The sequence below is a fragment of the Petaurus breviceps genome, unplaced genomic scaffold, assembly GCF_028583685.1.
Source record: "Petaurus breviceps papuanus isolate PSGF00001 unplaced genomic scaffold, PetGlider_PUasm1.0 171, whole genome shotgun sequence".
NCBI lineage: Eukaryota > Metazoa > Chordata > Mammalia > Diprotodontia > Petauridae > Petaurus > Petaurus breviceps.
This window is the reverse complement of record NW_027185754.1, coordinates 14,695,663-14,708,667: the sequence shown is the minus strand read 5'-3', so window position 1 is coordinate 14,708,667 and position 13,005 is coordinate 14,695,663. Positions and strand designations below refer to the sequence as shown.

At 33.1% G+C, this 13,005-nt stretch overlaps 1 protein-coding gene across 6 annotated transcripts in view; it reads right to left on the bottom strand.

The window, feature by feature from the left end:
• The window catches only part of URI1 (URI1 prefoldin like chaperone), a 133,652-nt gene that overhangs the window by 17,429 nt on the left and 103,218 nt on the right, over positions 1–13,005 (bottom strand). For 5 of the 6 annotated variants that reach the window (XM_069082579.1, XM_069082581.1, XM_069082580.1 and 2 more), the window contains 2 exons: positions 6,707–6,785; positions 5,369–5,504 (listed from right to left, as the gene is read on the bottom strand). In XM_069082579.1, the coding sequence (XP_068938680.1) occupies positions 5,369–5,504; positions 6,707–6,785 (215 nt within the window). Of the gene's footprint in view, positions 1–5,368; positions 5,505–6,706; positions 6,786–12,431; positions 12,570–13,005 lie in introns of those variants that run through there. The other variant, XM_069082583.1, reaches the window with a different exon arrangement.

Here is a 13,005-nt window from a genome sequence, read left to right as displayed (position 1 = left end):
AAATAATTTTAAATTGGATGAGAAAATGCTTGGAAACTTTAAAAGTCGAAATTCTTTCTTTAGCGCCACAGTAATTATTTCTCTTATCTTCAGGGTTATTTTTTTTTAATTAAAAGTACAACTCATCTATTAAAAATTTGAGCTATATAGCAGGTATAGTAGCCATGGAAAAAATCTAAGGTTTCCAAGTCACTGAACTTCCCCCTAAGCCTAAATACTGAGACTTTTGTTTTTAAGCATTGAATTAAAGGTTGTTATAAGCATTTGTAGAAAATAAATAAAATAAAAACAGCTTTGGAGATACGGAAATATCTTTTGAATATTCTTTTAAATGACTTAATAAAATTCTTAAATGCCTTAAATACCAGAAAATAACACTAAAAACAGATTAAGGAGAAAATTACTTTCAAGGTTTTGTCCCAGTTTTTAACAATGAGCACATATTGTAAAAATATGTTTTTAAATTTGTTTGGGAGATTTTTATTTCATTTGCCAAGGTTAGAATATTCACGCAGGTTTTTCTTTTTAAAAATAACTGTCTTGGGGCAGCTAGGTGGTGCAGTGAGTAAGAGCGCCAGCCCTGGAGTCGGGACGACCCAGGATCGGTTCCAGCCTCAGATACTTAACACCCACACAAAATAATTGGCCGTGTAACCTTGGGCAAGTTACTTAACCCCAACTGCTTTAACAAATAAATAAATAACTGTATTAGAAGTATTATTTAGCACAAATACACTATTTCTATAAATACTGGAACAAAAAGATGATTGACAGAATATGAAGTGGACTTGGATTTTTTTGTGTTTGTTTTGGTTTATACCTATGACATGTTGGGAATTTTTGCTATAGAAACTCTCTTCACTTATACAAATCAGTAAGTAATTCAATCTTAGAGTTGCATGGGGATACTGAGAGGTTAAGAGGCTTGCTTAGGGTCATATAGCAACTATTTGTTAGAGGAAGAATCTGAATACAAGTCTTCTTCATGGCAAGCCTTCTTTCTTATCCCATGCCATGGTACCTTTCCAATTATTCTCAATAATGATTTAATCCAAACTACTTTCATGTCCTCTTTAACTTAACTTGAATATGGAACTATACCTACAGTTATATTTGTTGCACACAGTATTTTAGGGAAAACATTTATGATTTTTATGTAAGTACCAGGGCTCTGTCCCACCCCTTCTTCAGGTATAAAGAATATTTTCAACTTCCTCAAGTATAAGTAGTATCTTCTACATTTCTATTTTCCCACTAAAGATTAAAAGTCCTCAAATTGTACTCAACTTTCCTTGGACTCAGATGCAGTCAACAAAAGTAACCTCATACAACTACAGCACTAACTACTGTGGAATCTACCCTAACACAAAGTATTAACACAAAGTGTAACACACAGTGATACCACTGTAATCTAGCAATAACTTGACCATATTTCCATATTTTAAATGCCCCTATTCGTAACAAACATCTTGTTATTTTTGATCCCATGGCTAAACAACATCTTTTAATTTAAAAATATAACATGCATTCTGGGAAACAAAAAGCCATGTTATAGGAACAAAAACATTGTCAAGAAAAGTGCCTAATAAATTAAACTAATCATTACCACGTAGAAAAAACAAAATTCATTTTGTTCATCCAACATGTTGAGGGCCTACTATGCATAAGACACTGTGGCTTTACCTTTATCTTAAAGACCTAAGAATTGATATAAAGAACCCTAACAGGGGCTAGGCTGTTCTATATTCCATAAGATCTTACCTTATAGCCCCTAGTAAAACGCTGCACACCCCATGGGCACTCAATTAAATATTAATATAGCTGAGTTGAATTATTCATTTGGTTTCCACTACAGCAGCTTCATCTTTATCATCCACTTCCAATTAGGAGACCTGTGTGTGGCCAGGGTGGTCTGTTTTAAAGATTAGAGTACATGAAAAGTTCTTTTTTCAAACATTTCAATCGTACTAACCAAACTATCTTGCTTCTAAGTACCAAGAAATCAAGTTTTTACAAAAAACTGTGAAAGAAGGCTAACTACTGTATGTACAATCAAAAACATATCCAAGGGAGACATGCAAGCACAGGATAGCAAAATCAGGGCTTCAGGTAAACTTATCTGAAAAATTCAGTTCTAAATATTACTATGCTCTTTTGAAGTCAGAGTCAAATACTTATAGAGCTATATAGCCTCTTAGCCAATATTTCTAATTCCTCTTTTAAATGTTATTTTGAAATGTAATACCCCAAAGTACAGAAATTCAAATCATTTTTACCTATACATTCATGTACACAAATGGAACACATTACTGAAAATGTCCATAAAGGAAAGTCTAGTCTGTCTGTAACTGAATCCTATTTGCTCACTGATTCCCCTTATGAAATTAGAGATATATTCTTCTGGCTGAAAAAATTTACCTCAAAGACAAAATAAAATCTACACGTAAGAATCCCACAAATTCTACAGAATATATTTAAAGAAAATCAATCTGATGACAATAGTATGCCACAAAACAAAAAATACTAAAACACTAATCTGTGATTAATCTTGCCAATTGATATCAAAAATGTTATAAGCACAAGACATGAAGAACAATACCTCAACCTACAAAATAATTTTGTTGCTTCAGGCTCTTATCAACAGGAAAAGAAGATGAAGGAAATAAAAGTTTGCGTGTAGGGTATTTTCCAAGTATTTCCCCTTTCTACCCACAACTCACTGAAGTACTAACCAAAGTACTAAACAAACTTCCAATTGTCCTTTAACCCTTCTTTCTCTGGTCTTTCCAAATTCAATTTCTAAAATGAGAAGAAGATATTTACTGATCTGAAAATCCTTTTGACAAGTATTGAAGCCTCCTGACCTCCCATAACTGCATCTTCAAAAAATTAGTATGCAAAGACAAATTATTAACTAGACTTTCTTCTTTTCTGTCTCACCTTAGCCAGGTCCAAAGAAATTGGTTACAAAGAAACACACAAAATTCATTTTTCAGAATTTCATGTTCATTGAATCTCTCCACAATTGTTCCAAAATTCCACAAGGAATATATTTTCAACCCATTATTTTGGGAACTGATGCAAAGGTACTGAGAAAAGTTAACTTAAATCATTAACTTCATTGAGTATGAAGGTAGAGTCCTACATAAGATATGAATTCCATTATCCTAGAAAAAGTAACCCTAATGGAATTATTAATATAAATAATATAACACTATATATCCTCAAGCATAGCTCAAATTCTGTTTAGCCTTTCTGATCTCTTTGGCCTTAATAGTTTCAACTAAAATTAACATTTCAAGATATTTTTAATTCAAAGGGCTGTTTTGTTCTTTGAATGCCAGAGTCAAAAGAATACCTTTTAAAAATGTGGAGAGCTGACTAAAACATATCTAAAAACAGTTATTTGCTTCAAAATCATTACAAATTACTTAAAACTTGCTGACCCCTAACAGTCTCTCAAACATATCAATATGTATCTAACAATTGTCTTATACAAGCATTCCACCAATAAGCCAGTGTTTTGGGAAGCTTTATTCAAAATTAAAATTCTTATTTTTTGAATAATTGCATAAATATCTCTATAACCTAGAACTACATCATACAAAATATTCTTCTGTTAACCTAATAGATTAGGGAAAACATTTAAGATTTTGTTCTCTCAAATATCTACAGAATACACAAACTTCAGGAGCCATGAACTTGCCCCTCTAAGTTAATTATTACTGGTGAAAGGTCTTTAAAAAATTATTCCAGTTCTCCCCCAAAGTTACACTGGTTATAACTTTTTTAAACCACCCTCTGGTTCAGGCAAATGAGCCATGCATGCCACAAGCTGGGCAGTGGGATATAGCATAAATAATATTGGACTTGGATTCAAGTCCTAGTCCTCCCACTTAGTAGATGTATTGATCACTTTACCTTTCTAGTCTCAATTTCTTAGTCTACAACAGGAGAATAACAGTATCTTCACAGTATCACATCAATACAATATCTTACATGTTTGCTGTAGAAAATGATATAAAAAGCATCAATAAAATTCTTTAAAATGTGCTTTGTAGTTCTGAAGAAAAAAAAGCACTCTATAAACATAATCTATTGCCTAAACAAATGCTCATGTTACTCTAGATAATATTCACAAGAAAGAAAAATGTGTCAGTTTAAACCCACAGAGGAAATGATCTGCCTTTGTGCCTAAAATTCTACGACAAATCTGGTTTTACAAGCAAGGGATATCACTACCCAGCTATGTATAGGTAAAAAAAATTGACCCTTCAGGGAATTAAAATACCTATAATATCACCTAGTTTTATTTCATTTATATAGAAGAAAATTAATGTTTATTTCCAGAAATGAAGACAAAGATTGTTTAGAAAAAAATATTTTTAAAAACCCTGCATATTGGAGTGACTGGACTATCAAAACCAGAGCTCTACTTTTATGGCCACATGTTGGCAAGAACATTAGTCAAAACATTTCATAAACCTAATTTTTTCATGGATTTTTCAGATAATGGCTGCTACAGATACAACAAGAGGACTATAAGCAAAGTCAGCCCATTCAAATAAATAGTAACCTAGTTAGGTTATTAATAGTTTTGGAGAGAAACAAAACTGAAACAAATATGGCTTAACAAATGCTTAGGTGAAAATAGGACAGGGACCTCAAACCACCCAGTAAATGTAAGAGTATTATTTTAGCTTGAACCTTCCTCTCCAAACAGGTTTTAAAGATTTAGTTAATGTGAACTAAACATCATGGAGTCAAGGTCAAGTAGACAATAAGAAGGATGATAGTCTATGAAAATAATAGTTAACACATTTAAAAGAAAGCTAATACTAAAATCAGTACTAAAAAATGTTTTTTTAAAATAACTCATAATATATTGGGAGAAGAAACATATAATTTCTTCCATCTTTAAAATGTTTCTCCTTTGTCTAAATTTGCAACGTAGAAAACTAATCTTCACTGCTAATTATAATACTATGTACAAAAATGACAATATGAAAACAAAATCAATCTGTCGTGAGTTTTAAACTGCCCACAAGACTTATAATGACATATAAGTACTCTGTTCTAATTTCTGAAAATGCATAAATATAACCATTACTGCCAAACTTGAAATTTCACCTAACACTGCCAAAGTTTTATAATATTCTATTTACCAATTCAACTCAGTTGCAGTAATTTGACTGCACCTGACTAATTTATCAACAAAGAAATTTTGTCAGTAATGAACAATTTGTAAATTTGGTATTTTCTGGACCTGTGTGTGTGTGTATATGTACATTAACAAACACAGAAACACAACACACACAAACACACACACACACACACAAATTAAACACCCCCTAAAAGGAATACATACGTTTTTTCCTATGTTCTACTAAACCTACAGCCTGCTTGGCTGAGCATTTGCAAAACCAGTTGTCTCCAAGTAAAACTGTGACTTCATTGGTATTAACAAGCTGTCCTGGCATGAAGGCAAGAGGACCAAAAGGTACCTGTAGTCCAAAAGAAAAAAAAAAAGGTTAAAAATACATATTACAAAGTTGATATACTGTCTGTACCAAATAACTTGAAAAGCTTAAAAGTGATTTTGAGTTTAGTAAACTTTAGAAAAAAACCAACTGCATTTTTTTTTTTGGCAAATTTTGGTTATTTTAATCTGACAACCTATTTTTGTTTTCTGAATCAATGCACAAGTGAAAAAAATATCTAGACCAAGCTTTCTATCTTTGGGCTATGACTTATTGAACAATTTCAAATTCTCATATTTCATAGGCTTAAAAACACAGGGTTGGGGCAGGTAGGTGGCTCAGTGAATAGAGCACCGGCCCTGGAGTCAGGAGGGACTGAGTTCAAATCTGACCTCGGACACTTAATACTTACTAGCCATGTCACGTTGGACAAGTCACTTAACCCCTACTGCCCTGCCTTCCCCCCTCCAAAAAGCAAAACAAAAAAACTAAAAACCATAGGATCATAAATGTACACATTTTTTGTTTACCCAATGGTCCTGAAGAAAGCAGACAAGTAATGAAATATTAACTTATTAAGCATCATCTAGAAACCAGCTTTATAAAGAACAAAGAAAAAATTAATTCTAATAAAACAAATGCTTTTATGAAGCACACATTTAAAAATAAATGGCTTTAACAAGTTTACAGAGGGGGGAACCATATTTACAAAATCTTAATTTTGGTTCATGTGGAAAACAAGAATAGAGTTTACATGAGGAATACACTTAGAATAAAAGATTCACATTCAGGGAATAAGAATAGATCACTATGTCGATATGAAGATCATTAAGAAAAAAATTAGCAGCACCTTTTTATATAAAAATCAATGTCCCAGAGCTTAATTCCGTGAATTACAAAACATTATAGCCTGTTCTTGCTCTGGGTAACAGGAAACGACTTAACTGCCAAATTTCTGTCATAACTGTAGTTTTCTGCACAATAGAAATGCATACCAAAAATGTCAAATTTTGTTGGCATATATGCCATCAGTTCATGTGTCATTAATATGAAAATTTATGATAGATTTGAAAGACAAAAACTGAAGCAAATACTTATCTATGGTTATAATTAGTGTATTAAGTACTCTTTCATAAGCCTGAATAATATACCTTGATGCTACTGCAATATCCTCAGCTAATAAAATGATTAATCACGTTACTTTAAATGAAATATATCATACACACCATAATATCATAAGAGAGTTTATCAGGCAACGTATTGAGCCTTTCTTGAAGAGCCTCATAGTCACGTTCTACTTTCATCCTGTTGACAAACAGAAGTTAATTCGTTTCTTGCACCAAATTCTAAATAAATGTACACAATAAACAATTCTATCAGGCGACAGTCTACCATCTGACTAAATAAACTAATTTTAAAAGGTACTTTTAGCAACTAAATATACTGAATCATTTTTGTTTTAAAATTATTTTATTAAATCTATTTAGCAATGGCTCTAACCTACATGTCAGAACAAAAACTGAGATTATTTTAAAAAGACTCTAAACAAAACATTCACACAACAAAACTGTACACACCTAAAACCAGTTGTTTCTCATGTTTAAATAATGCTTAGAAAAGAGAGGATGTAATAAAGGAAAGGCTAGTATCTGGGTAATGGCAACCAAAGAAACAATAAAAGCAAAGCTAGTGTCAGAAGATGTTAACAAGGACTACAGAAAGATGGTTAAAATGAAAATATTCAAAAGAAAAAAACAATTAATGCATAGGTTTAGCAACACTATGACAGTGAAGAGCACTGGTATAGTTATAAGAACAGACTGAAGATGTGTGAATTTTATTCAAGTGTTGTGAAGAGACATTTACCAGAAAAACTTGGGAATTTATAATTAAATATTTCAATACAATAAACTCTCAATTATTCACATCATTTTGTGAGTCAGGAAAAATGGAAAAGGGAGGAGAAAAAGTGGGGCTGTGGAATTTTTAAAATAATTACATTTAAAAGGATCCATTATATACAAAAATATTCCTAACATTTATTTTTATAATGGTAAAGAATTACAAACTAAGGGGGTGCCTATCAATTGAGAAATGGCTGAATAAATCATGGTACAAGAATGTAATGAAATACTGTGCCACAAAAAATGACAAAAGGATCAATTTCAGAGAAACCTGGGAAGGGATGTATGAACTGATATAGAATAAAGTCAGCAGAACCAGAAAAACAATTTATACTAACAAAAACACTCTAAAGACAAATAACCTTGAAAGACTTAAGAACTCTGACCAATGCAATGACCAACCACAATTTCAGAGACCCAATGATGATGCATGTCACCACTTCCTGATAGAGTGGTGATGGATTCCAGATGAAAAATAAGATAGATAGATAGATATTTCTGGACAAGGCCAATGTGAGAATTTGTCTTTTTTTTTTTTTTGTAATGGGGGTAAAGGATGAGAGGGAGAGAAAAGTTTAAAATATGCTTTTTTTAATTGAGTACAGGGCAACCAATATTTTGGGAATTTAGGTGAAATGGCATCTAAGTTCATTATTTTGTCTCTCTTCCCCCTTCAGCTCCTCCCTGAAAATCATTCCAAAATAGCTTAAGCAAAAATGTTCTTTTTCACAATCTCTGGGTTAATGGCAATGTTTCAAAAGGGTGCTCTGCTAGGATGTAACCAATGAGCACAGAAAGAGTAAATGAGAGCTGCAATGTCCAAAAGAGACAATTAAGCAGAGGTGGTACTGTCAATAGCGAGAAATTGAATGAAGCAGTTAGGTAAAAGATATCAAACATGCAGGGGAGAGGAGAGGGGAGAGCATAAGTCACCAATGAAGGATAACTGCTCTGATAATGGAGTTGAATAAAAATCACAAGCTTACTTACCACCCTCTGCTTCTCAATCAATTGTAGCATATTTGATAAGAACCATCTAAAGTTGTCTATGAGCTATTTCAAGGATTATCTCATTCACTCTCAAAACATCAGAGGTAATGTGGCATGGTGGAGTTGGAATCAACAAAACCAGAGTTCAAAACCCACTTCAGACACTTACCATGTGACCCTGCACTGATAAATCACTTCCCTTCTTTGTGGCTGTTTCTTCCTCATGTTTAAAATGAGGTTAGACTCAATGGCCTCCATGGCCCTCCTAGCTCTAGATCTACGATCCATTGCTTTAACTGTCTAGTACCAATAACCTTAAATTGGATAAGAAACGGGGAGGCCAGGCAGCACAGCGAGTAAGAGCACCGGCTCCAGTGTTGAGAAGACCTGGAGATCGAATCCCGGGCTCAGACCCAGAAACATCTGGCCGTGTAACCTTGAGCAAGTTACTTAACCCCAATTGCTTAGGGGCGGCCAAGTGGCTCAGCGAGTAAGAGCACCGGCTCCAGTGTCAGGATGACCTGGATCAAATCTGGGCTCAGATACTCAGCACCATACCCAGAAATGATAACTGGCCGTGTAACCTTGAGCAAATTACTTAACCCCGATTGCTTAAAAAAAAAAAAAATTGGATAAGAAACTACAAAGCACAGGGACAAATTTAAATTAAAACATCAATAAAAGCCTGTTTCAACAAGTGGGAGTATAAAAACAAAACAAGAACCCACTTTATTTCTAATCTGGTATTCTTTCTAGTATATTTGCACTTTTTTTCCTTTACAATTTGTTCAGATATATCTCAAGAATATTCCTTACATTTATTTCAAAAAGAGTACATAAGATATCTCTGTGGAATATTTAATACAGAAAATATTGATTTTTCTACATAGTTCCTAAGAACATCACTTTTTAAATTCTCGGGGGGAAAAAAACATTACCCATGGAATTATCTCTTCCTTACTGAGAAATAAAATTCTTATTACTTATACAAAACTTACTAAATCCACTATCCAATTTTTTTCTTCTTTTGGTTATTTATGTACACATTTTGTAAAAGTCAAACACCTTGATGATCACTTAAATGTTGCTGTGTTGAGAGAGCAGCATTAGTTAGTATACTATGTTTCTATTTCAAAGCCTACATGCTGAGAAAAAAGCTTTACCCCCTCCCCAAAAAATCTTTTCTACATATTCAAAATTGCCAAGTGACAATGAAGTTGATACCAGTAAAGAAAGGAAAACAGCTTCTTCAAATCAACCTAAGTTCTCCAATTTTAAAACTATCAATCATTAACAAGAATTTATTAAATGGCTACTGTGCGCCAGGCACTGTGCTAATAATTATGTTCTAAGGAATTAGTACTACGTGGACATACAGGACGGTAGTTAAAATGTTGGGGTTCAGTTATTTCCGAGATTTTATTTCTCTTATGTTCTCAACAATGTCTTTTTTTTTTAACCTGACTAAAACTAAATAAAAATCACTTCAAAGAAAAAAGGATATGAAGGAGAATGTTTTAAAATGCTGTCACTAAAGAAAGTAGGGCAGAGGAAGTCAAATAGCGTTCTTGATTGGAAAAAATCACAACCTGAAGAACTCTTCTAAAGATTAAATTAGTCAGTAAGCATGAATGTCCAATGTATAACAACTTAGCAAGTGTGTGATCTGTCAATAGTTGCCCTAAACAATTTAGTTAGGAGACCACAGCTTCTGCAATACAAGATCAAAAAGTTATACTGACTACCCTTACCAGTGTATCAAAAAGATACACTAACATACAGAAGGGTTTTTTTTCATAAAAGGTTTTAATATTGTTCACATTTATTACTTAATACTTTGAGAAAAGAGAAACTTTTACTTTTTTTATACAGCACTGTGACTGAAAAATTATTTTGATCAAACACTAAAGAGACAAGATAGAGCTATAGCCACAGTAACTACTAAAATTAGTATCCAAAGAGAAGTATGTCTCTAATGGATAAATACTGATATTGTTTTTCCTTTTTTTTTTTTACTCCCTTTCATTTGCCTTTTAAAAATAAAAACTTACAACAATGGGGATAAAGAAAACACATTTTAGGTAAGAGTGAAACAGCTGACTCAGGATATGCTTGATAATAATAGTCATTCTATGGCTGCTTCTTCACAACTACATCCAGGTTAATAAAGGTACAAAAGTTTTGGTAACTGAAATAATATGAATAAAACTTCAAATCTCTCATTAAGAGTTTCAGCCAAGGTACAAATCCACAGAATACATTCTTCCCAAAAATAAAGGCATGAAACATTAATAATAAGGAAGAAGTTTAGGAGACTTATACTTTCTTTCTTTTGTGAGTCCTGCCAATCACAAGTTTATGAGTCCTCAATTTCTTCTCACCATAAAAAGGGGGGGGGGAGAAAGAGATGAAGGGGGGTATTGGGAAGGAGGATAAGGGTGAGACTTAACCCTGCAGATCAGCACTAATCCCCTAAGAAATGTTTCACTTTTAAGGTATTATGAAAACCATAAAAAACAAGAGTGTCGCAATGTCTCTGATCATCTTCATGAATGCAATTGACAAGAAGAATAACTGTTAGGAGAAAGAACCAAGTTCTACATCACTTGCTTAGGATAAAAGTGACACAAGGACTTCTGGGACCAGCTTAAAACACCAAAAAAGAAAAGAGATTTAATCACTGGCCAAAAGCAATGAGATCTGCTGAATTTGATTTTTCTAGAGTTGGAAGGTCTTATAAGCAAGAAAAGTTGACTGATGCCAATTCCAACAAATCTTCTGCCAACTTTTTCATTAACTCAAGGTTTTTTTTTTAGCATCTTTGCCTTAAAATTTTACTTCCCCATGTATAAATAAAATTCAATTTATTTCAAAATTTTATTCAATTATTAAGCTTTTCAGTTTACTTTTTTGTTGTTAAAATTCCTTTAAAATGAGGTGTTTAAAGAGACTTTTCAAGACGCTAAGTTTCATTTAAGGAAAGTTGTTTTTTTTAAACTATGTCCAATAACTACTTAAGGAGGGGCAATTTCATGAGACATTTCTAGATTTGGACAGGAAAAAAATCACTCTTGCCAAAAGAAGACAGAACTCACAACTCTCAATTCAACTGAGCAAATGTTTTATTACACACTCAGTACGTTTCCTGAACAAATTATATATTGCAAAGATGCCTCCCAGACCTAACAGCATTCAAAGATGAAAGGCAAAAGACTTTTGAGTCACTGAAAGTTTGTGTATATAGTCAAGATGTTAACTTCTTAACAAAGTATATGAACAGTAGTGCAGGGATGGAGGAGTAGGATATGTGAGGAAAAAATTTTAAGGTGAATCTTCCAGAAGTAACATATATTATGGATGTATTAAGCAATAAGAATGGTTTCATTAGACCCTGCATGTCTCTGTTCCATTGTTTGACATCATTAATTATGAAATTCTAATCTTTTTTTTTTTATATCACACTATGTTTTTTAAAAAATCAATGTCTTAATAAAGGGCAATTCAGATGTATGAAACCTACTGTCAAAAAGTCTAACAAAACAGACGACTCAACCTCCTATCTAACAATGCTAACATTTCTGAAAAACAGGTTTGGTTTTCAAAAGGTTCCCATGAATAAACATTTACTTTTTCATGTCTCATATAAATACCTTCAAAAATTTGATGACTATTACTAGAAATGCACAAACTAGTCCAAGTGTATCAACTGGCATCTTTCCTAAGACTCAGTCAATGAAACAAACTTTCTAGAGTTAAATTACCATTTGTATGAAATGGGATACTACTTTGTCTTAGGAGATTTAATCAGCTTCATAAAAACGTATTTCTAAGGTGAATATATAGGTCTTTGTCTTTCTCAAAAAATAAATCTTTATATTTAACCTATTATTGTCTGCTCTGTCATAAATATGAATAAAAATAACAAATCCTTTAAGATGTTTGCATAAACTTCAAAGTTTACAAAATGTTTTCCTCTCAACCCTATAAAGATATATAGCCCAAGGATTATTGTCCCCATTTTACAGATCACTAAACTGAGGCTCTGAGAGTGACTTACCTACTGTCACATGGCCATGTCTAAGATAGAATTCAAACGCTGGTCTCTTGACTCCAACTCCAGCACTCATACTGTGCTATTAGCAGTTAAGACATCTTCATCCAATGAAAATATCACTGGGTGACTGGACTGAGTTCCAGTTTCATCTCTACCGCAAACTATATAGTCAGCTAGTTGTGAGATCTTGGCAACCTCTATGTGCCTCAAATCTCTCATCTTTAAAATCAAGAAAAGAGTACCTGCACTGTCTACCTGGTGATGAGAGTGAAAGAAAATAATAGATGAAAAGGAAAAAAAAAACTAGCAAAAAAATAAGAAGTTAAATGTTATAGGAATATAAGTCTGTTAGGCAAATTTAGCAAACATGCTCATACCCTCCAAAACACCAGGAACTTGAGAGGATGAAGGTATTTGGGGTACAACACTCACCTACTACTGGGAAGACAGACATTTTCATGGGGGCAGCTAGGTGGCACCATAGTGCACAGAGCATTGGGACTTAAGAGTTAAAAGACATAACTTCAAATCTGACCTCAGTCATTTACTGCTGTGTGACTGGATAAGTCACAACCTG